The sequence below is a fragment of the Poecilia reticulata genome, linkage group LG21 (genome assembly GCF_000633615.1).
Source record: "Poecilia reticulata strain Guanapo linkage group LG21, Guppy_female_1.0+MT, whole genome shotgun sequence".
In the NCBI taxonomy this organism is placed as follows: domain Eukaryota; kingdom Metazoa; phylum Chordata; class Actinopteri; order Cyprinodontiformes; family Poeciliidae; genus Poecilia; species Poecilia reticulata.
The window spans coordinates 15,376,884-15,390,724 of record NC_024351.1 but is presented as its reverse complement, the minus strand read 5'-3'; the positions used below and the strand labels follow the sequence as shown (position 1 = coordinate 15,390,724).

The 13,841-nt window shown below is 39.2% G+C and overlaps 3 protein-coding genes across 7 annotated transcripts in view; 1 reads left to right on the top strand and 2 right to left on the bottom strand.

The window, feature by feature from the left end:
* Nucleotides 1–36: 36 nt before the first annotated feature.
* On the bottom strand, nt 37–4,750 carry fkbp6 (FKBP prolyl isomerase 6). 5 transcript variants are annotated; one of them, XM_008398437.2, is made up of 9 exons: nt 3,681–4,744; nt 2,691–2,808; nt 2,516–2,605; nt 2,223–2,425; nt 1,740–1,859; nt 1,468–1,665; nt 1,156–1,265; nt 930–1,013; nt 192–280 (listed from the first exon to the last, which is right to left on the bottom strand). In XM_008398437.2, the coding sequence occupies exons 1-8, from the start codon at nt 3,735–3,737 to the stop codon at nt 935–937; spliced, it is 975 nt and encodes a 324-aa protein (XP_008396659.1). In that variant the 5' UTR covers nt 3,738–4,744; the 3' UTR covers nt 192–280; nt 930–934. The 5 variants fall into 5 exon arrangements, with proteins under 5 accessions (XP_008396660.1, XP_008396657.1, XP_008396658.1 ...); XM_008398438.2 differs by lacking the exon at nt 930–1,013 and having other exon boundaries at nt 37–280; nt 2,283–2,425; nt 3,681–4,750; XM_008398435.2 differs by lacking the exon at nt 930–1,013 and having other exon boundaries at nt 37–280; nt 3,681–4,747.
* Nucleotides 4,751–4,755: 5 nt separating this feature from the next.
* On the bottom strand, nt 4,756–9,724 carry tmem244 (transmembrane protein 244). The gene is made up of 6 exons (XM_008398440.2): nt 9,545–9,724; nt 7,096–7,181; nt 6,898–6,974; nt 5,940–6,065; nt 5,671–5,715; nt 4,756–5,314 (listed from the first exon to the last, which is right to left on the bottom strand). The coding sequence occupies exons 1-6, from the start codon at nt 9,674–9,676 to the stop codon at nt 5,217–5,219; spliced, it is 564 nt and encodes a 187-aa protein (XP_008396662.1). The 5' UTR covers nt 9,677–9,724; the 3' UTR covers nt 4,756–5,216.
* A 1,702-nt stretch (nt 9,725–11,426) lies between these two features.
* The window catches only part of tmem200a (transmembrane protein 200A), a 28,261-nt gene continuing 25,846 nt past the window's right edge, over nt 11,427–13,841 (top strand). Inside the window, exon 1 of the mRNA XM_008398441.2 lies at nt 11,427–13,810. The gene's annotated coding sequence lies outside the window, so the exon portion shown is untranslated. The remainder of the gene's footprint in view (nt 13,811–13,841) is intronic.

Here is a 13,841-nt window from a genome sequence, read left to right as displayed (position 1 = left end):
CAAAGAACCGAAAAGAAAATCTGAGAAGTCAAGAAAGCCAGAAAAAGTGCAATTGTTTTTAATTTAAATTAACCACAGGAGTGATTCAAGGTCAAGCAAACGTCTGACTTTGTCAAACAAAGAAAACACGAGAATTTATTACAAAGAACAGCAACCAAAAAGCAGCAATCCTAATCACTAAGAAATTAGCAAACATAGCACTTTGTAACATGAGCAAAAACTACTTTTACAGCTGGAAGAGAGGAACATGAACAAGAAGCAAGCTGTTGAATCTTCACACCTGTAAAAGGGAATAAAAACATAATTTTAGTCAATTTCCTCACAAACACTCAAAACACCTGTCTGTCAATAAGGGCTGGTTAATTTGTTCAAATTATTTAGCCTAATGAGGTTTTGATACAGTAGAAACTGTGTGAGCTCGTCCTTCCCAAACTAAATGAGTAGGAGAAAACAAGAACCTTAACAGAAATTTCTCATAAAAGTTCATTTTTACACCTGAAATCATAATGTCAAGGCTTATGGTTCTCAGTTTCAAGATTTCTATGACTCGTCTCCAGTTTAGTCAGTAAAGTAGGGCCCAAAAGCATACAGCTTCTTCAATAACTTATTAAAAGCGAAAGTGGCTGACCGATGAAAACTAAACCAAGTTCTAAGAGTTCTCAGTAAATATTACTGGAGCTCTCCACGTCTTCTTCAGGCATTTATTTACCAGCAGCAAATGTTCAGCAAACCTGAACATGGAAGTAGATCAAGTATTCAGTTACATTATTTGCAGTTTCAGTCGGTTAGCAAGACTTTTAACACAAAAACTAATCGCAGTGAAGCCCTTCTCATGCAGTGTCTTGGAAAGGTATTTGAACCCAATCACCGTTTTCCGTATTTCTCATGATAAGCAGAAAGTCAAAAGGCTAATTAACGGGATTCCTCACCACAATCATTGAACTGAGCTCCTCAGATCCCTAAACATCTTGGAGTACATATCTTTTTCTTTATCCAAACCATCTTTATAAGCCCTAGGACAAAAACAACAAACAAAAAAATCTAAATACAGAAGCCCAATTGGAAATCAAACTCAGCTTTCAGAGCTATATACACTTAAGACAAAAAAAAAAAAAAAAGGTTCCTGAAAAACTAACAATAACAGCATCAGCTTACAGCGCTACTTTCCTCAGGAGGTTGTTAATGTCGCTGTCAAACGGCTTCTTCGACTGAGCCATTATGAGGTAATCCTGAGCGCTCTCAAACTCCTGCAGCTCGTGGTAAGCCTGCGAGGGAAAAATATAAGCAAAATAACCAACGAATAAATCGCTGCACGCGCTGATCTGCTTTAAAGTTTACTCTCAACAGAAGCAACTGAGGAAGCAGATAAAAATCCAGGCTCTCCGCTAAACGGCAGATTTATCTCCCGCTTTGCAGACATTGCGGAGTTTTATCTCCAAAACTTCACAACCAAAGCTCCAGCCTGACCTGTCCGCAGCGGAACAGGGCCTTTGTGTTGGCCGAGTCGATTTCCAGGGCCTTTTTGCCATATTTGAGGGCTTTTTTGGGATTCTCCAGTCGGAGCTCGGCGAGCGAAAGGTTAAGGTAGAGCGGAAGCAGAGCCACCTGGATCTTCTCCTTGTCCAGCTGGTTTTGCGAGTCCCAATTTCTCAGGAGAGTTATCGCCTGTTGGCAAACCAGAGCACGCATGAACGAGGCGCGGCGCTCCGCTACCAGACGCCGACTGACTTTCACAGTACCTGCTTGTAGCGGTCCTTGGCGTGGTCGTATCGGCTTTGATTGAAGAAGCGGTTGCCAAAGCTGCGGAGTGTGTTGATGACTTTGACAAGTGTGGACAGAGGAACGCTGCTCTGCTCCTCCTGGGGACAAAAGCAGACGGATCCACGATTTGTCGTAAACTTGTTCTTGAAGTAAAACAAAGTAACGGCCCATGGGTTTCTGTAACTCAACTACAGCTCTTTAATGCCCCAAAATGCTATTCTTTTCCAGTCTAACATTTACAAAGTTATCAGTTCTGATAAAATGGAGTGATGGACAACTATTGCGCAATAAGTTAGGGAATAAAGCCTGAAAACAGAATGGGCTTTTTTAAAAATTCCGTTTGCTTCCAAACCTCTCATGTTTGTTAATCAAATTCCACACTTTTCCTGACTGTATGGAAGCCCTGCATTAAAGTGGGAAAACAAAACCTTTAGGAACAGAGTCCTTCAATGAAATCCCACCGAGCTCATTGAAATAAACTCATCCACTTGACCCGAGTCGAGGTAGTCCAGGACTTGAACCTCATACAGAATTGCAGCTGCAGCCGGGATGAAGGGTGGACAGCCCATTTCTCCATACGCGTACTGCGGTTGGAGCAGGAACCGAGAGAACTCCCCTTTCTTCATGGTCAACAGCCCCAGCTCCAGTCCGGCTAGAGTCACATCTGCAAATTAGGATTTGGGTAGAAAAATTTATCTTCTAATCAGACAAAGATGGAATGTTACATTAAAGAAATACTTTTAAATAATCCTACCCCTTCCCAGCTTCATCATTGGAGGGTACTTGAGGTGTGCGGTGCTTTCAAAAGGTTGATTAGAATACTCCAAGAAGCCCGAGTAATACACTGGAAGAGGATACAATATGCTAAACACCAGCTGAAAAATAGAGCATGAATCCCATAAAAAGGTTTTAGATTTCTTTGTAGCTACTTATTACTGAGGCGTTTTGAGGCACAGGTGGGCCCTCTCCAGGCTGGACCACCTCCTTCAGGATTCCTCCATCGCCCAAGATGTCATACATCCGCCGACCGAGCTGCTCGAAAGGACTCTATAAAATAGAGACGGAAGGACAGGTAGCTAGGACTATCTAAATAAAATTAACAGGTGTAAATGTTGGGATTATTTAAAGCTTAGGGTAGAAATTCCTTCTGGAAACAAAATAAAAGCACCAGTATTTCAAAAGTTCACCATTAATAAAAAAAAAAGAAAGCTTTACAAAGTGCTTTGTTTTTTCAGAAACCTGTTTCGTGCTGTTTTATAGGTCCTCGATTCCTATTCGGTTCTAAATCCAAAAGCTGATGCCTATTGGGCCTGACTCAAAGCAATAAAACCTTTATTGAGGCACTTCATGCATCAAGCGGTAGGCGCCATCAATATGTATTCAGTAATTGTTCTGACTTTTATGACGAACTCAATCTATTATCAGCAAATTCTTTTAATGATTCCAATAAACACCTATGAACATGAGGTCTCTGAGGTTTATCGGTTCAATTAGGGTCATATTTTATAATAGTCAGCTGTTCCAAAAAAACAAGAATAAATAAATGGGAATTGGGCGTTAAATAATGTGCTTAAAAATATACAATTATTATTTGGAGACTCCAATTTATTGTAATGCTTAAATACAAAGGTTGCCACAATAGTACACAAGTTTGAAATTGTTACGGGAACCGATTTAGTTTCCTCATGTGAAGAGGTTACAGATTAGCATCAATGTTAAGTCTAGCAATCATCCGCGCTATATTTGCAGTGACTTATCAAGGACAAATACACATACAATTAAATTTATCTACAACAGTGTCGTTCATAGACAACGTAGCCTAACGTAGTAATGTTAACATAAGGGATATATGTTAATTTTAGTGTATTGGTAATATGTGATCTTTTAGAAAAGCTAATTAGCCCAACATGTTGACTTACCAGCGTGCTCGTCGTTAGCCGCCTCCCGATGCTCGGTACTAACCCGTTTCCTGACATTTAGAGTCTGACTAAAATATATATATATCCTGCAACCGTCTTCAGACAGTATAAAAAATATTACTCAAGATGTAAAGAGTAATATGTTTTCTTCTTTTTTATTGTTTAAGCTAATTGGCTCAGCTGACTCCTTGCACGAGCAGGGCTGGTTCAACAACTTCCTGCTCAGTTTACTGACCAATCATCTTAATGATTCAGGGTTTTTGGAAATATTTTTATATCAGGTTGTCCTCAGCGTCTCAAGATAACAGCATACTCAAAATACTATTTTCACAACTTGAGATTAAATTACAAATTTCTTTCCCAAATGATGCTTCCTTAACTTGTTGAAAAGTTCACAACATATCATGACGACCCACGATGGTCGTGCAATAAATACAGAAACTGCGGAAAACCGAGACTGGACAGAAAGAAAGAAGCAAAATGGAGCTATAGATGGAGAAACAGTTGGTTAGACATTATGTGGATGATGAATTTTTTTATGATTGGTAAACTGGCATCTGTCTAATTCTTCCTGTTTATCACCAATTTTATAACTAGCTGTTCTTCCTTAGTGTAGTCATTTTAATGTGTCTCTTGTGGTTTTATGCCTGTAAAGTATTTTTGTTTTACACTTGGCTGTAAGAAAGATGCAGTATAAGTACTTTGAATTCAACAGCTAATTCAATCTTAATGATTTGAGCTGTCTTTGTAAAGCACTTAGCTAAAGGTTTAGAATTTGGACATACATTTATTTTTGTCCGTCTCTACCCACCTCTGGTGCCCATACCACTCGTGGTAATCCTAAAACAAGTTCTATAAAACATATGCAGCCATTGAATCATTGCATGGATCATTTTTCTTGCCCAGTTTTCAAAATGAGAAAGACAAAAGATCACACCACTATAACATAGTAAACTTTTCATAATGCTGCCGAACGCAGTCATTTTTAAACACAAAGAAATTGAACTATAAAACATAATGGCTCGTTGCCACATAACAGGTTTTATTTCCCATGTCTTTATTTATGTACCTGATATTTATGTACCTGATATTTTATTACAAAATGTAAGTCTGATATGAGTTATATTCCTAAGTACAGCAATGTCAGATATATACATTAGCAAATAATTATCAATAGATTTATATAACCGTACAAATGTTCCAGCTATAAAATATCACCTGGTTCTTTCAAAGTTGGCTTATTGAAAGATGTTTGAAAATAAACAATACAAAATAATATCTTTAATGAGTAAAAAAGTGGCGTTCAATAGGCAAAGTGAAGCCATTCTAACAGTTCGGAGCAGCCTACTGCCTAATCCATGTTATGAAGTACAAACAATATACATGTATGTTTTCTTTTATGTTCTTATCTGAAAGGCTTTACTTTGTTACACCATTATAAACATGGACTAAACAGTGAAACGGAACGAGAACTGACTGGCACACTTCTGACCTGGGATTACCCATTAAGCCAGTTAAAAGCTTTCCTTGTTTTTGTTAGAAGTTCTGCAGTTCAGCAGGATAGACAAAGTTGTTCCTGAAGAGTTTGTAGGCCAGGAGCTGTCCTCCGAATATCATCATGACCAGGCCCGAACCTGCAGAGAGATGGAGGTAGATAGATGGCGGAAGGTGAACAATAAAGAGGAAGCTTTAAAGGTCAGCAGCAGCAGATTAATTTGGAGGTGTGTTGGATGAGTCGGGGGAAAATGTCATATCTTCCTCAGACAGAGAGACAGAAATAGAGATTTGTGTGTGTGTGTGTGTGTGTGTGTGTGTGTGTGTGTGTGTGTGTGTGTGTGTGTGTGTGTGTGTGTGTGTGTGTGTGTGTGTGTGTGTGTGTGTGTGTGTGTGTGTGTGTGTGTGTGTGTGTGTGTGTGTGTGCTGTCCAAAATTGATTGAAGAACTGATAAGAAGGCAGAAGCTGACATGAATAGGAAAATAAAATCCTTACCCAGAGCGATCCACCAATGCTCAGCAGAAGGGAAATCTGACATCACTGCAAAAAACGCATCAAGGTAATGGGTTGAATACGATAAACAAATATCAAAACTATTATATAATAACTAGTGTTCTAGAGCAACTTCTTGATTCTTTTTTTTTTTTTAACTCTTTGTGTGTGTATCTCTGAAATGACGGCTAATTATATCATTAGGCCTGCAATCCTATCAGTTGTCCTGGCCTACTCATCTCATCCACTTGCGTGCGCACGTGTGTATTTACCTGCTACAGTCATCCCAACGTGCAGCAGTGTGACAGTTATTGCGTAATCCCAGACCCACTCCTCCACAATCCACGCAAACACCAGTCCTCCTAAAACATAAGTAACTTCTGTGGAAATGACCCCAACTGGAAGGAATAAGAAATATTTTCCTTAATCACACAGAAATTTCCTTCGACATTTTCTTGTCATGTTATTACAGAATATAAAGGGATCTCTGTGTCCTTAACTGACCACAAAAGGTCTTCAGTGTATTGTTTTTTAATTCAGTTTCTGTCAAATATGCAAATGTTTTCTACTTCTTGGATTGCTGAAGTGTGTGGATGTATTTTAGCAGCAATTATAGAAATTGCTCTTACCGGCTATCAATGCAAAAATATAGCATCAATCTTAAGCAACCTCAACACTGGAAGAGCTTTATCAGTAATTTTTCATATCAAATATCAATGGTGCTTTCTTTGATGATCTGCACTCAAACTCATTCCTGTTTAAATGTTTCTTAGTTAAAAACATACACTCACCAGACCCCTATTAGCCCTTTAAAACTGCTCTAATGTTTTGCAGCATTGATGTAACAAATTGTCAGAAACATCTGTAAGAGACTTTGGTCCATATTGAAATAAAAGCGTCACACAGTTCCTGCAGATATGTTGGCTGCACGTCTATGTCAGTTGCAAATGCTCGAAATTCCAGTCGATCAACAATGTCTAGCTTAATCAGCCATGCTACATTGAAATTTACTTAAGCCCCCTTTCTTTTTTATTACTTCAGCATGTCGTCTTTATGACATTTTAAAGCAATGAGTTGTTGCCAAGTCATTGGCAGTGTTGCTATCAGATGTTTCTAATAAATTTGCGGCTAAAATGTTTTGTCAAGCATGAGTGATGGGAGAATTGGAAGTAACACTCTTCTCCAAACACTCATGTGTTATCCATTGTTGGATCCACTACTGCAACTCACCCAAGTATTTGGGGTTCTGCCATGATGGTTGCGTCGTGTAGTCAAATGGCGTTAATAAACTGTTGATCTCGTGAACCCTAGAGAAATGACAAGAGAACATCATAAAACGTGTCCAGTTTGGCTACAAGAACCAAATTGGGCACTTTCAACCTGGCCTTTTTTACAGTGGCTTCGCCATTTGTATGTGAGTGTGCGTACCTGAAGAGTCCAATGCAAAGGCTGACCACAATGTAGTAGAGAGAGTAGAAGCACACCATGCACATTAGCAGATTCTGCAGAACAACCTGAGAGGAGAGAAGGCAGTGAGAGCGATGGCGACCTATCTGGTGGCGTCATATTGAGTAAAAATGTAAGAAATACAAGTTTTCCCCCAGAAATCTTGCTAAGCCCGGTGGCTGGGTGCTAGGGCAGGCACCCCGTCGTGTTTTTCAGTTAAAAAATGTTTAAAGTTGACAGGAAATATGAAAAATATTACTTGATAAGTATGTGTTATTGAAAGATTGGAAGATGAATACCTGAACACCAACTATAAAGTCTAAAAGGAATGCAAACATTTTTAAAATACTTAAGTAAATAAGCAATGCTTAGCCTGGTGGGGGCACAAGTAAAGCCTGGTGGCCCGCCAGGCTTATAACACACTGGGGGAAACCCTGGAAACATCTTCCTGAAAAACAGTTTATTGGGTTTAGCGTTACAGTAAAGTTGACTTTAGCTATATACCATCGTCTTCTGTACTAAGTGTAAATAACAAGCAAATAAATTTATACAAACAATGATTTGACATATTTAATACTTCATCCATATACACCCAATGTTTTATGCCCCAAGCTAACAGAAAATGTATGCACCTCCATTCCTCCTATCCTAAGTGACCTAGAAAACATACCCTCCTGACAGGAGACAGTCAATGTCCAGTTAAATCCTGCTTTCACAGATGACTGACTTCAGCCCTTACAGGAAATGAGCTACATGACTCCCCAGGAGCAAAGATAAAAGCCCTTTTCTCGTGGCTGACATTTCAGGTGGCTAAACCCAGGTGTAACTAATTATTTTATTAATGAGCTCCATTCCAGTCGAGTGGATCGATGCCAGGCCTCTCTGGCTTACCGGCGCACCTCGATGGAATGGGGGTCATCGGTAATCTTATTAGTTACACTTGTGATTTCCTGCTGGGACAAGTCAAATGTCTACTGTGATGCAGGGTTAACAGAGTAGACCGACTCTTACAGTCAGACAGATAAACAGTTTTCTAGGTCAAATATTGCCATTTATCACTTATTAATTGTATTGTAGGGTCTGATATTTTTACTTTTACATTTAAAAATAGGTTCATTTTATTAAGAATAACATTTCTATGAAAACATAAAACTATGTACAGAGTAAGACAATTAAATATAAACAAAGAAACTGCACAACGTGATTGTTGTGTTTATTGCTGATTGGTGACAATTAGCATGTTTGAGCTAATAGCGACTGAGCACCTTGGATTAAAATAAATTGTGTTTAGAGGATTATAGGAGAATGTGTAGGATACCTACAGCAGATAAATAATAATGTCACTATATAACCTGCTTAAAACATGAACTTTTCAAAGCATGAACACAACCCGCCAAACTCTGGAGTTGTGTTTGTCAAGCTAGCTAGTCAATTTAGCCGTCAAAATTGAGTGAAAGCTTTTTCAGCCCATATGTGCTGCCCAGTTTTAGCCTAAACAAAGACATTCAAAGTTAGTTTGCCTCATTTAGTCTTTTCTTTTTCCACTGTTCATTCACATTTAATTGTAGCTTAGAAAAATGCTAAACTGGTGTAGGTGCTAACAGGTACCTGAAAGCAGGCAGCGTTTCCAGAAAAACCTCAAACCTCATAACCTAAAGATAAGTTTACATTTGCAATACTAATTACTTGTTTAATTTTTCTGCATGATGCTAATACAACAGACTGATGATTTCAGTTTGAACATCTTTGCTGTCATTTCCTTTTTAGACTATAGTAAGCACACCAATGTCCAAAGGTTTAAGAGTTTAAAGAAATAAACTGCATAAGGCAAAAGTGAATGCTCTCCCAAATTGCCTCTGGTTTTAACAGCTTCAAATGTGTGGGTGTTTGTAAAACCACGAAAGCAGTTGAGCTCATGCCAATGCCTTCAGACAGCTAAACACCTATGACTAACTCTTCGTCTTGTTTATCTGCCATCTCAATAATAGACTTTGCAGCTTTTTTTTTTTTTTAAACTGACCTAGAAACCAATTTTTCACCTCAAATGTTTTCTTCCAAGTTGTATTGACAGAGTCCTCCATAAAAACATCATACACTTGTTTGCTGTTTGCTACAGTCTACAAGTATACTGAGAATTAACTTTTGTAATTAACAAAATGGAATTACCTAATACATGCAAGGATAAAATGGATTAAAAGTTAATATAAACATAACTAAAACAATAATCGTTGGCTAAAACCGATGTTTATCATCAATAGTATCGATACAAATGTCACAGAGTCCTCTCAAACCAACATTGAAACTATAATATTTTATTTATAAATATTATGCAGCTATTTATTAGCTTTGTGATCAGACTCTACATTGCAACTTTTTCTTTAATCCTCCATTTTTTTAAATAGTTCTCTGTTCTATGGTTTTCTGTCCTTACCCAGGTGTCACTGGGTGTAGTCTTGAGGGAGAAGGGTCCATGGCGTTTTATGAGCGTGACTCCACAGCAACGACAGCAGTAGTCCAACAACATGAATGTTTGCTGGTCTAAATGAGGAAACGTAGCCTCCATGTGTGTTTATGAGTCCCTGGGAGCATCTTGTAGGGAAGCAAGGAAGGCGGGATTGGATGAAATGAGATTACTGCTAAGAGGTTGGAGTAAATCCCACATGGGATAAGATGCATAATGCATGTGTGGACAAATACTCATAACCCACAATTAGGTAGTTTGTTTCACATGTGCAATGACACACAAACGTCAGTTTGATCCTCAATAAGAGTAAGACATTTCCAATAATTTAAAGAGAATTAAATAAGACAATTTATACCATGCATGACAGTCAAACATTTGCCTTAAATGTAATTTACAAGTGGAATTCGGTGCAATTTGACTTTATTTCAATGTCTGATAATGTTTGCAAGCCAAAGTCTTGAAAGCGCCTCATCTGAACATTACAATCAACCACAAATCAAATTATTCCAGGTAGTTTGCAACATAAACACTAGATGGCAGGACAGCCTGCAAACCTTTAGAAAACTCGATCCATCAAAGTGGAACCGACACAAGAACGATTAATTCACATTTGCAGTTTTGACGACTATAGATGGAATTTGGATTATAAAGAAAGCTATGTAGATTTTAATATTATTTACCCAGATTAAAACTGAAAAGTGCGAAGCGACGAAAAGCGATTTCCAAACACAGAAACCAATAGTGACCAACATAAATAAGAACATCGGCGTTTTCTTTTGCGCCTTCCGGAAATAGCCAAAAGAAAACTTCACCGTTTGACGTCATAACATGCGTACGTAAAGCAAATGCACGTGCTCCTTTTGTGTGGGTTTGGGGTTGACTCGGCTGCCACGGTAACCTGCATCATTGTATCCATGGTGACGGCAGAGCAGAGGGAAAGGAAGAGGGGGTTCCATGAGGAGTAAAAGGTAGGCGTCATAGCCGAGCATCCCTCTGTGTGTACACACTGTGTGAACCGATGCCATGTTTTATTGCTCTGCGGCTGACGAGGAGCGACTCATGCTAATCTTTGTTGTATTCCTCCGCATCATGATGAATATTGTCAAAATGCCAGACAGCATTGATATGGTTTTATCTTGAGATGCATGTGTTTTAAGTATTTTCCATAATAACAACAACAAGCAGTGAAAAGCAGCAGCTACAATAGCAGACTGACCAGGATCAAGATAAAAAAAACAAAAAAAAAAACAATACTCTGGATTTGTTGGACAAAATAAAAAACAATCACTTAGAAATTTTGCCGTTCCCCATCTTTTATGCAAATTTATGCCAGCAAATCCATTAACTGAATAATTAGGCTGCACATATCTGTTGCCATAAAACTTACCTGGTTCTTTCTTTGCAGGAAAAAAAAAAGATATCTCTGGACTTCTTAAGACTAACACACTAGTTTTTAAGAGAGACAAACTCAAAAAAAAGAGCTGGTAGAGCACTCTAAAGATGAAAAAACATAAAACCACTAAATCTTAGTAATTAACACATTCACTTACAGTCACCAATCAGCTGCAGCATTAAAAGCTACAACAGGTAAAGTGGACGTGAGGCAGCTAGAAGTAAATAAGCTGAAAAGAATATAACCTTGCAGTTTCAGAAGCAAGAAAATTGTAAGAGTGTGATCTTTATTTAGGTCTTTTCCCAGCTGGAAAAATTTGAGGAGGTATTTGTCTGATTCATCACTTAAAAATCCTAAAAATAAATCACACAGTGAATCTGGAGGCCTGTAGTTTTTTTTTTTTTTAAAGGGACTGATAGAGACAGGTAAACGGGAGTCTCTATTTACAGAAGAAGGGAGGTTAAGCAATAAGTTTCCATCTGCAGAGACAGGAACGTCTTTCCCCCGGATAGGATTTATTTTAAGGTTTGTAAAAAAAAAGAAAAAAGTAAAGCATCAAGAGAGGAAGAGATACTCTGGGGAACATTAAGGCTCATTGACCTAAATGTCAATAAGGGCTGTCTAAGGGGTGGAGGTGCTTTAATTAAACTATTGGGTGCACAGTAACAGAGAGAAATGCATTAGTCAATATGGCCCTTGTGCATCTCTCTTCGGTTTTCCATTCTCTCCTTTCAATATTCTAAAATCCAAAAATGACTATTCAGAGCAACACTTTGTCCTAATTATTTCCCCCTGTGTTTCTCTGGTGTCTTTTCTTCACTTATCACTCCTAGATTAAGTAACTCTTTTTCCCTTTAATTCTTCTGCTGAACACTCCCATCCACAGCTGCACACAATAAGTGCAACACCATTTTTTTTCTTTTTTTTCAATTCTCACGACTCTGTGCAGGCTTGTAAACAACAAATATAACAGCTAACAATGCAATGCTTTGTTTCCCCCCCCCCAACTCCTCACTTTGCCTTTTTTCCCACACTCTGTCTATATCTTCCTCGTGTTCTGCTCCTTTCTGTCGCCTCTGTATGTTTTCATTTTCTTCTTCCCTGCATGGAATGTAAATACATCAGCCATGAACTGACCACAGGCTTCAGCAAGGGATCTCAGCTTTCTGCTGATCCTGTCCCAAGACCTCGCGTGTTCGGATAACGACTTTGTTTTTAAGCATTTCACAGAATGTGAACGTGTGAGGTGGGAGACGTTTTAGAGAGTGTTAAAGTGTGAAGGTTACTGTCACATTTAAGGTCAAGGAAGACGTTTTACAGACCGACTGAAACGCCTCGGTCGTGTCCAAGCGTAACCTCTCCGTTTGTCCATGTGCTCAGCTGCCTTTTCTTTCTTTCTTCCTTTCTTTTTGTTTCTCTCACGAATCAAATCCAAGCCACTTAAAACAAATAATATGGTGTTTTCTGGCTCTCTCTTTAACGCACAGCCTGTTGTTCAAATAACGCATCTTTCCTAACATTCCCTCACCTCAACTACAAGCTGCTGTGTTTTCACTGAATCACTTCCTGCATGTAAACACAGGAAATGACACGAATGCCAACATCTGCACCGCTTTTTTGCTGCCCTGATGTGTATGCGTGTGTGTGTGTGGGTGTGTGTGTGAGTGAATTCATGAGTTTGTGAGAGGGGGAGAAAGGAGGGAGCAAAGTTGAACAAAGCAGTGCTGGAAATAACAGATAGATAAGACACAGACTGTGCATTGCAGCCAAGTAGACAAATTACTTGTACAGTACAATTTTAGCTTCACAATGACTTTTTTTTTTTTTTTGTATTTTATATGTTTTGTGTTTGTTGCATTTATTTCTCTCCAAGGATATGGACGTTAACAAAGACGTCACAAAGCGTTCTCTCCGCCTCCTTGGTGTTATCTGCTCCCTGCAAGGATTTGCTCCCTGACTTGTTATTCCTCTTAAATATAAATGAAACACGCATGCATGCTCTTCCTCCTGGGCGTACATGCAGATAACACAGCCCCCTCTACATCTCTCTCTCTCTCTCTTTCTCTCTCTGCTCCTTCCTCACTCGCGCATTCCCACGAGCGTAAACGCCTTCAGAAGACCTGGACGGAGCTGCTGCTCGATTCGAATCATTGGATTAAAAAACAAAACTAAAAAAAAAACGCCATTACCTCGCTTGAACCCGGACTTCTTAAAACGGAAATTCTCCATCTGACCCATTTTATAGTACTTTGCTTTTTGTTTGGACGCGCGGTCAAGTTTTGGACCCCAACGCTCCACAAAACGACTTTTACGCATCAGGCAACCACAGAGGGCGTCACATTGACCGCTTTTCTTTAGCTTCTTCATCTTCTTCTTCTTTTGCATTGTAATACCTCTGTTACGATGCAAGCTTTTACGCGTCTAAATAATCCGAACGACGAGAAGGGAAATGATTTCTATTAAGTAGCGTGTTTCTCCGCCCTCATCATCCTCTGCGCGCATACTGTGATCTCCACCAGGCGTAAGAAAAAAAAAAAGTGTTCCGCGCACAAATCGACGCTTCTTATCGCTCAAGTTCTAATTTGAGGCAAGGAAACTGTCGAAATGACGCCTCTCGGTCTGCCTTAAAGGAGCTGGGATGCTGGTGAGGGCTGCTGCTGTTTCCAAGAGGCTGCATGGGAGCGAGCTGTCATCTTAGTTCTCCCCGGCGCGGCATCATCTCGCTGGAAGTAGTAGGCTTCAGTGTGGAAGATGGCTTTTGACTTTCCCCCAGGATACAAAGCGTAATCCCTCTGCATGTCTGATTACACCGTGACAGTGGAGACTCGTCTTTCAGTAAGGTAGGAACCAACCGATCCAACTTCTGATATA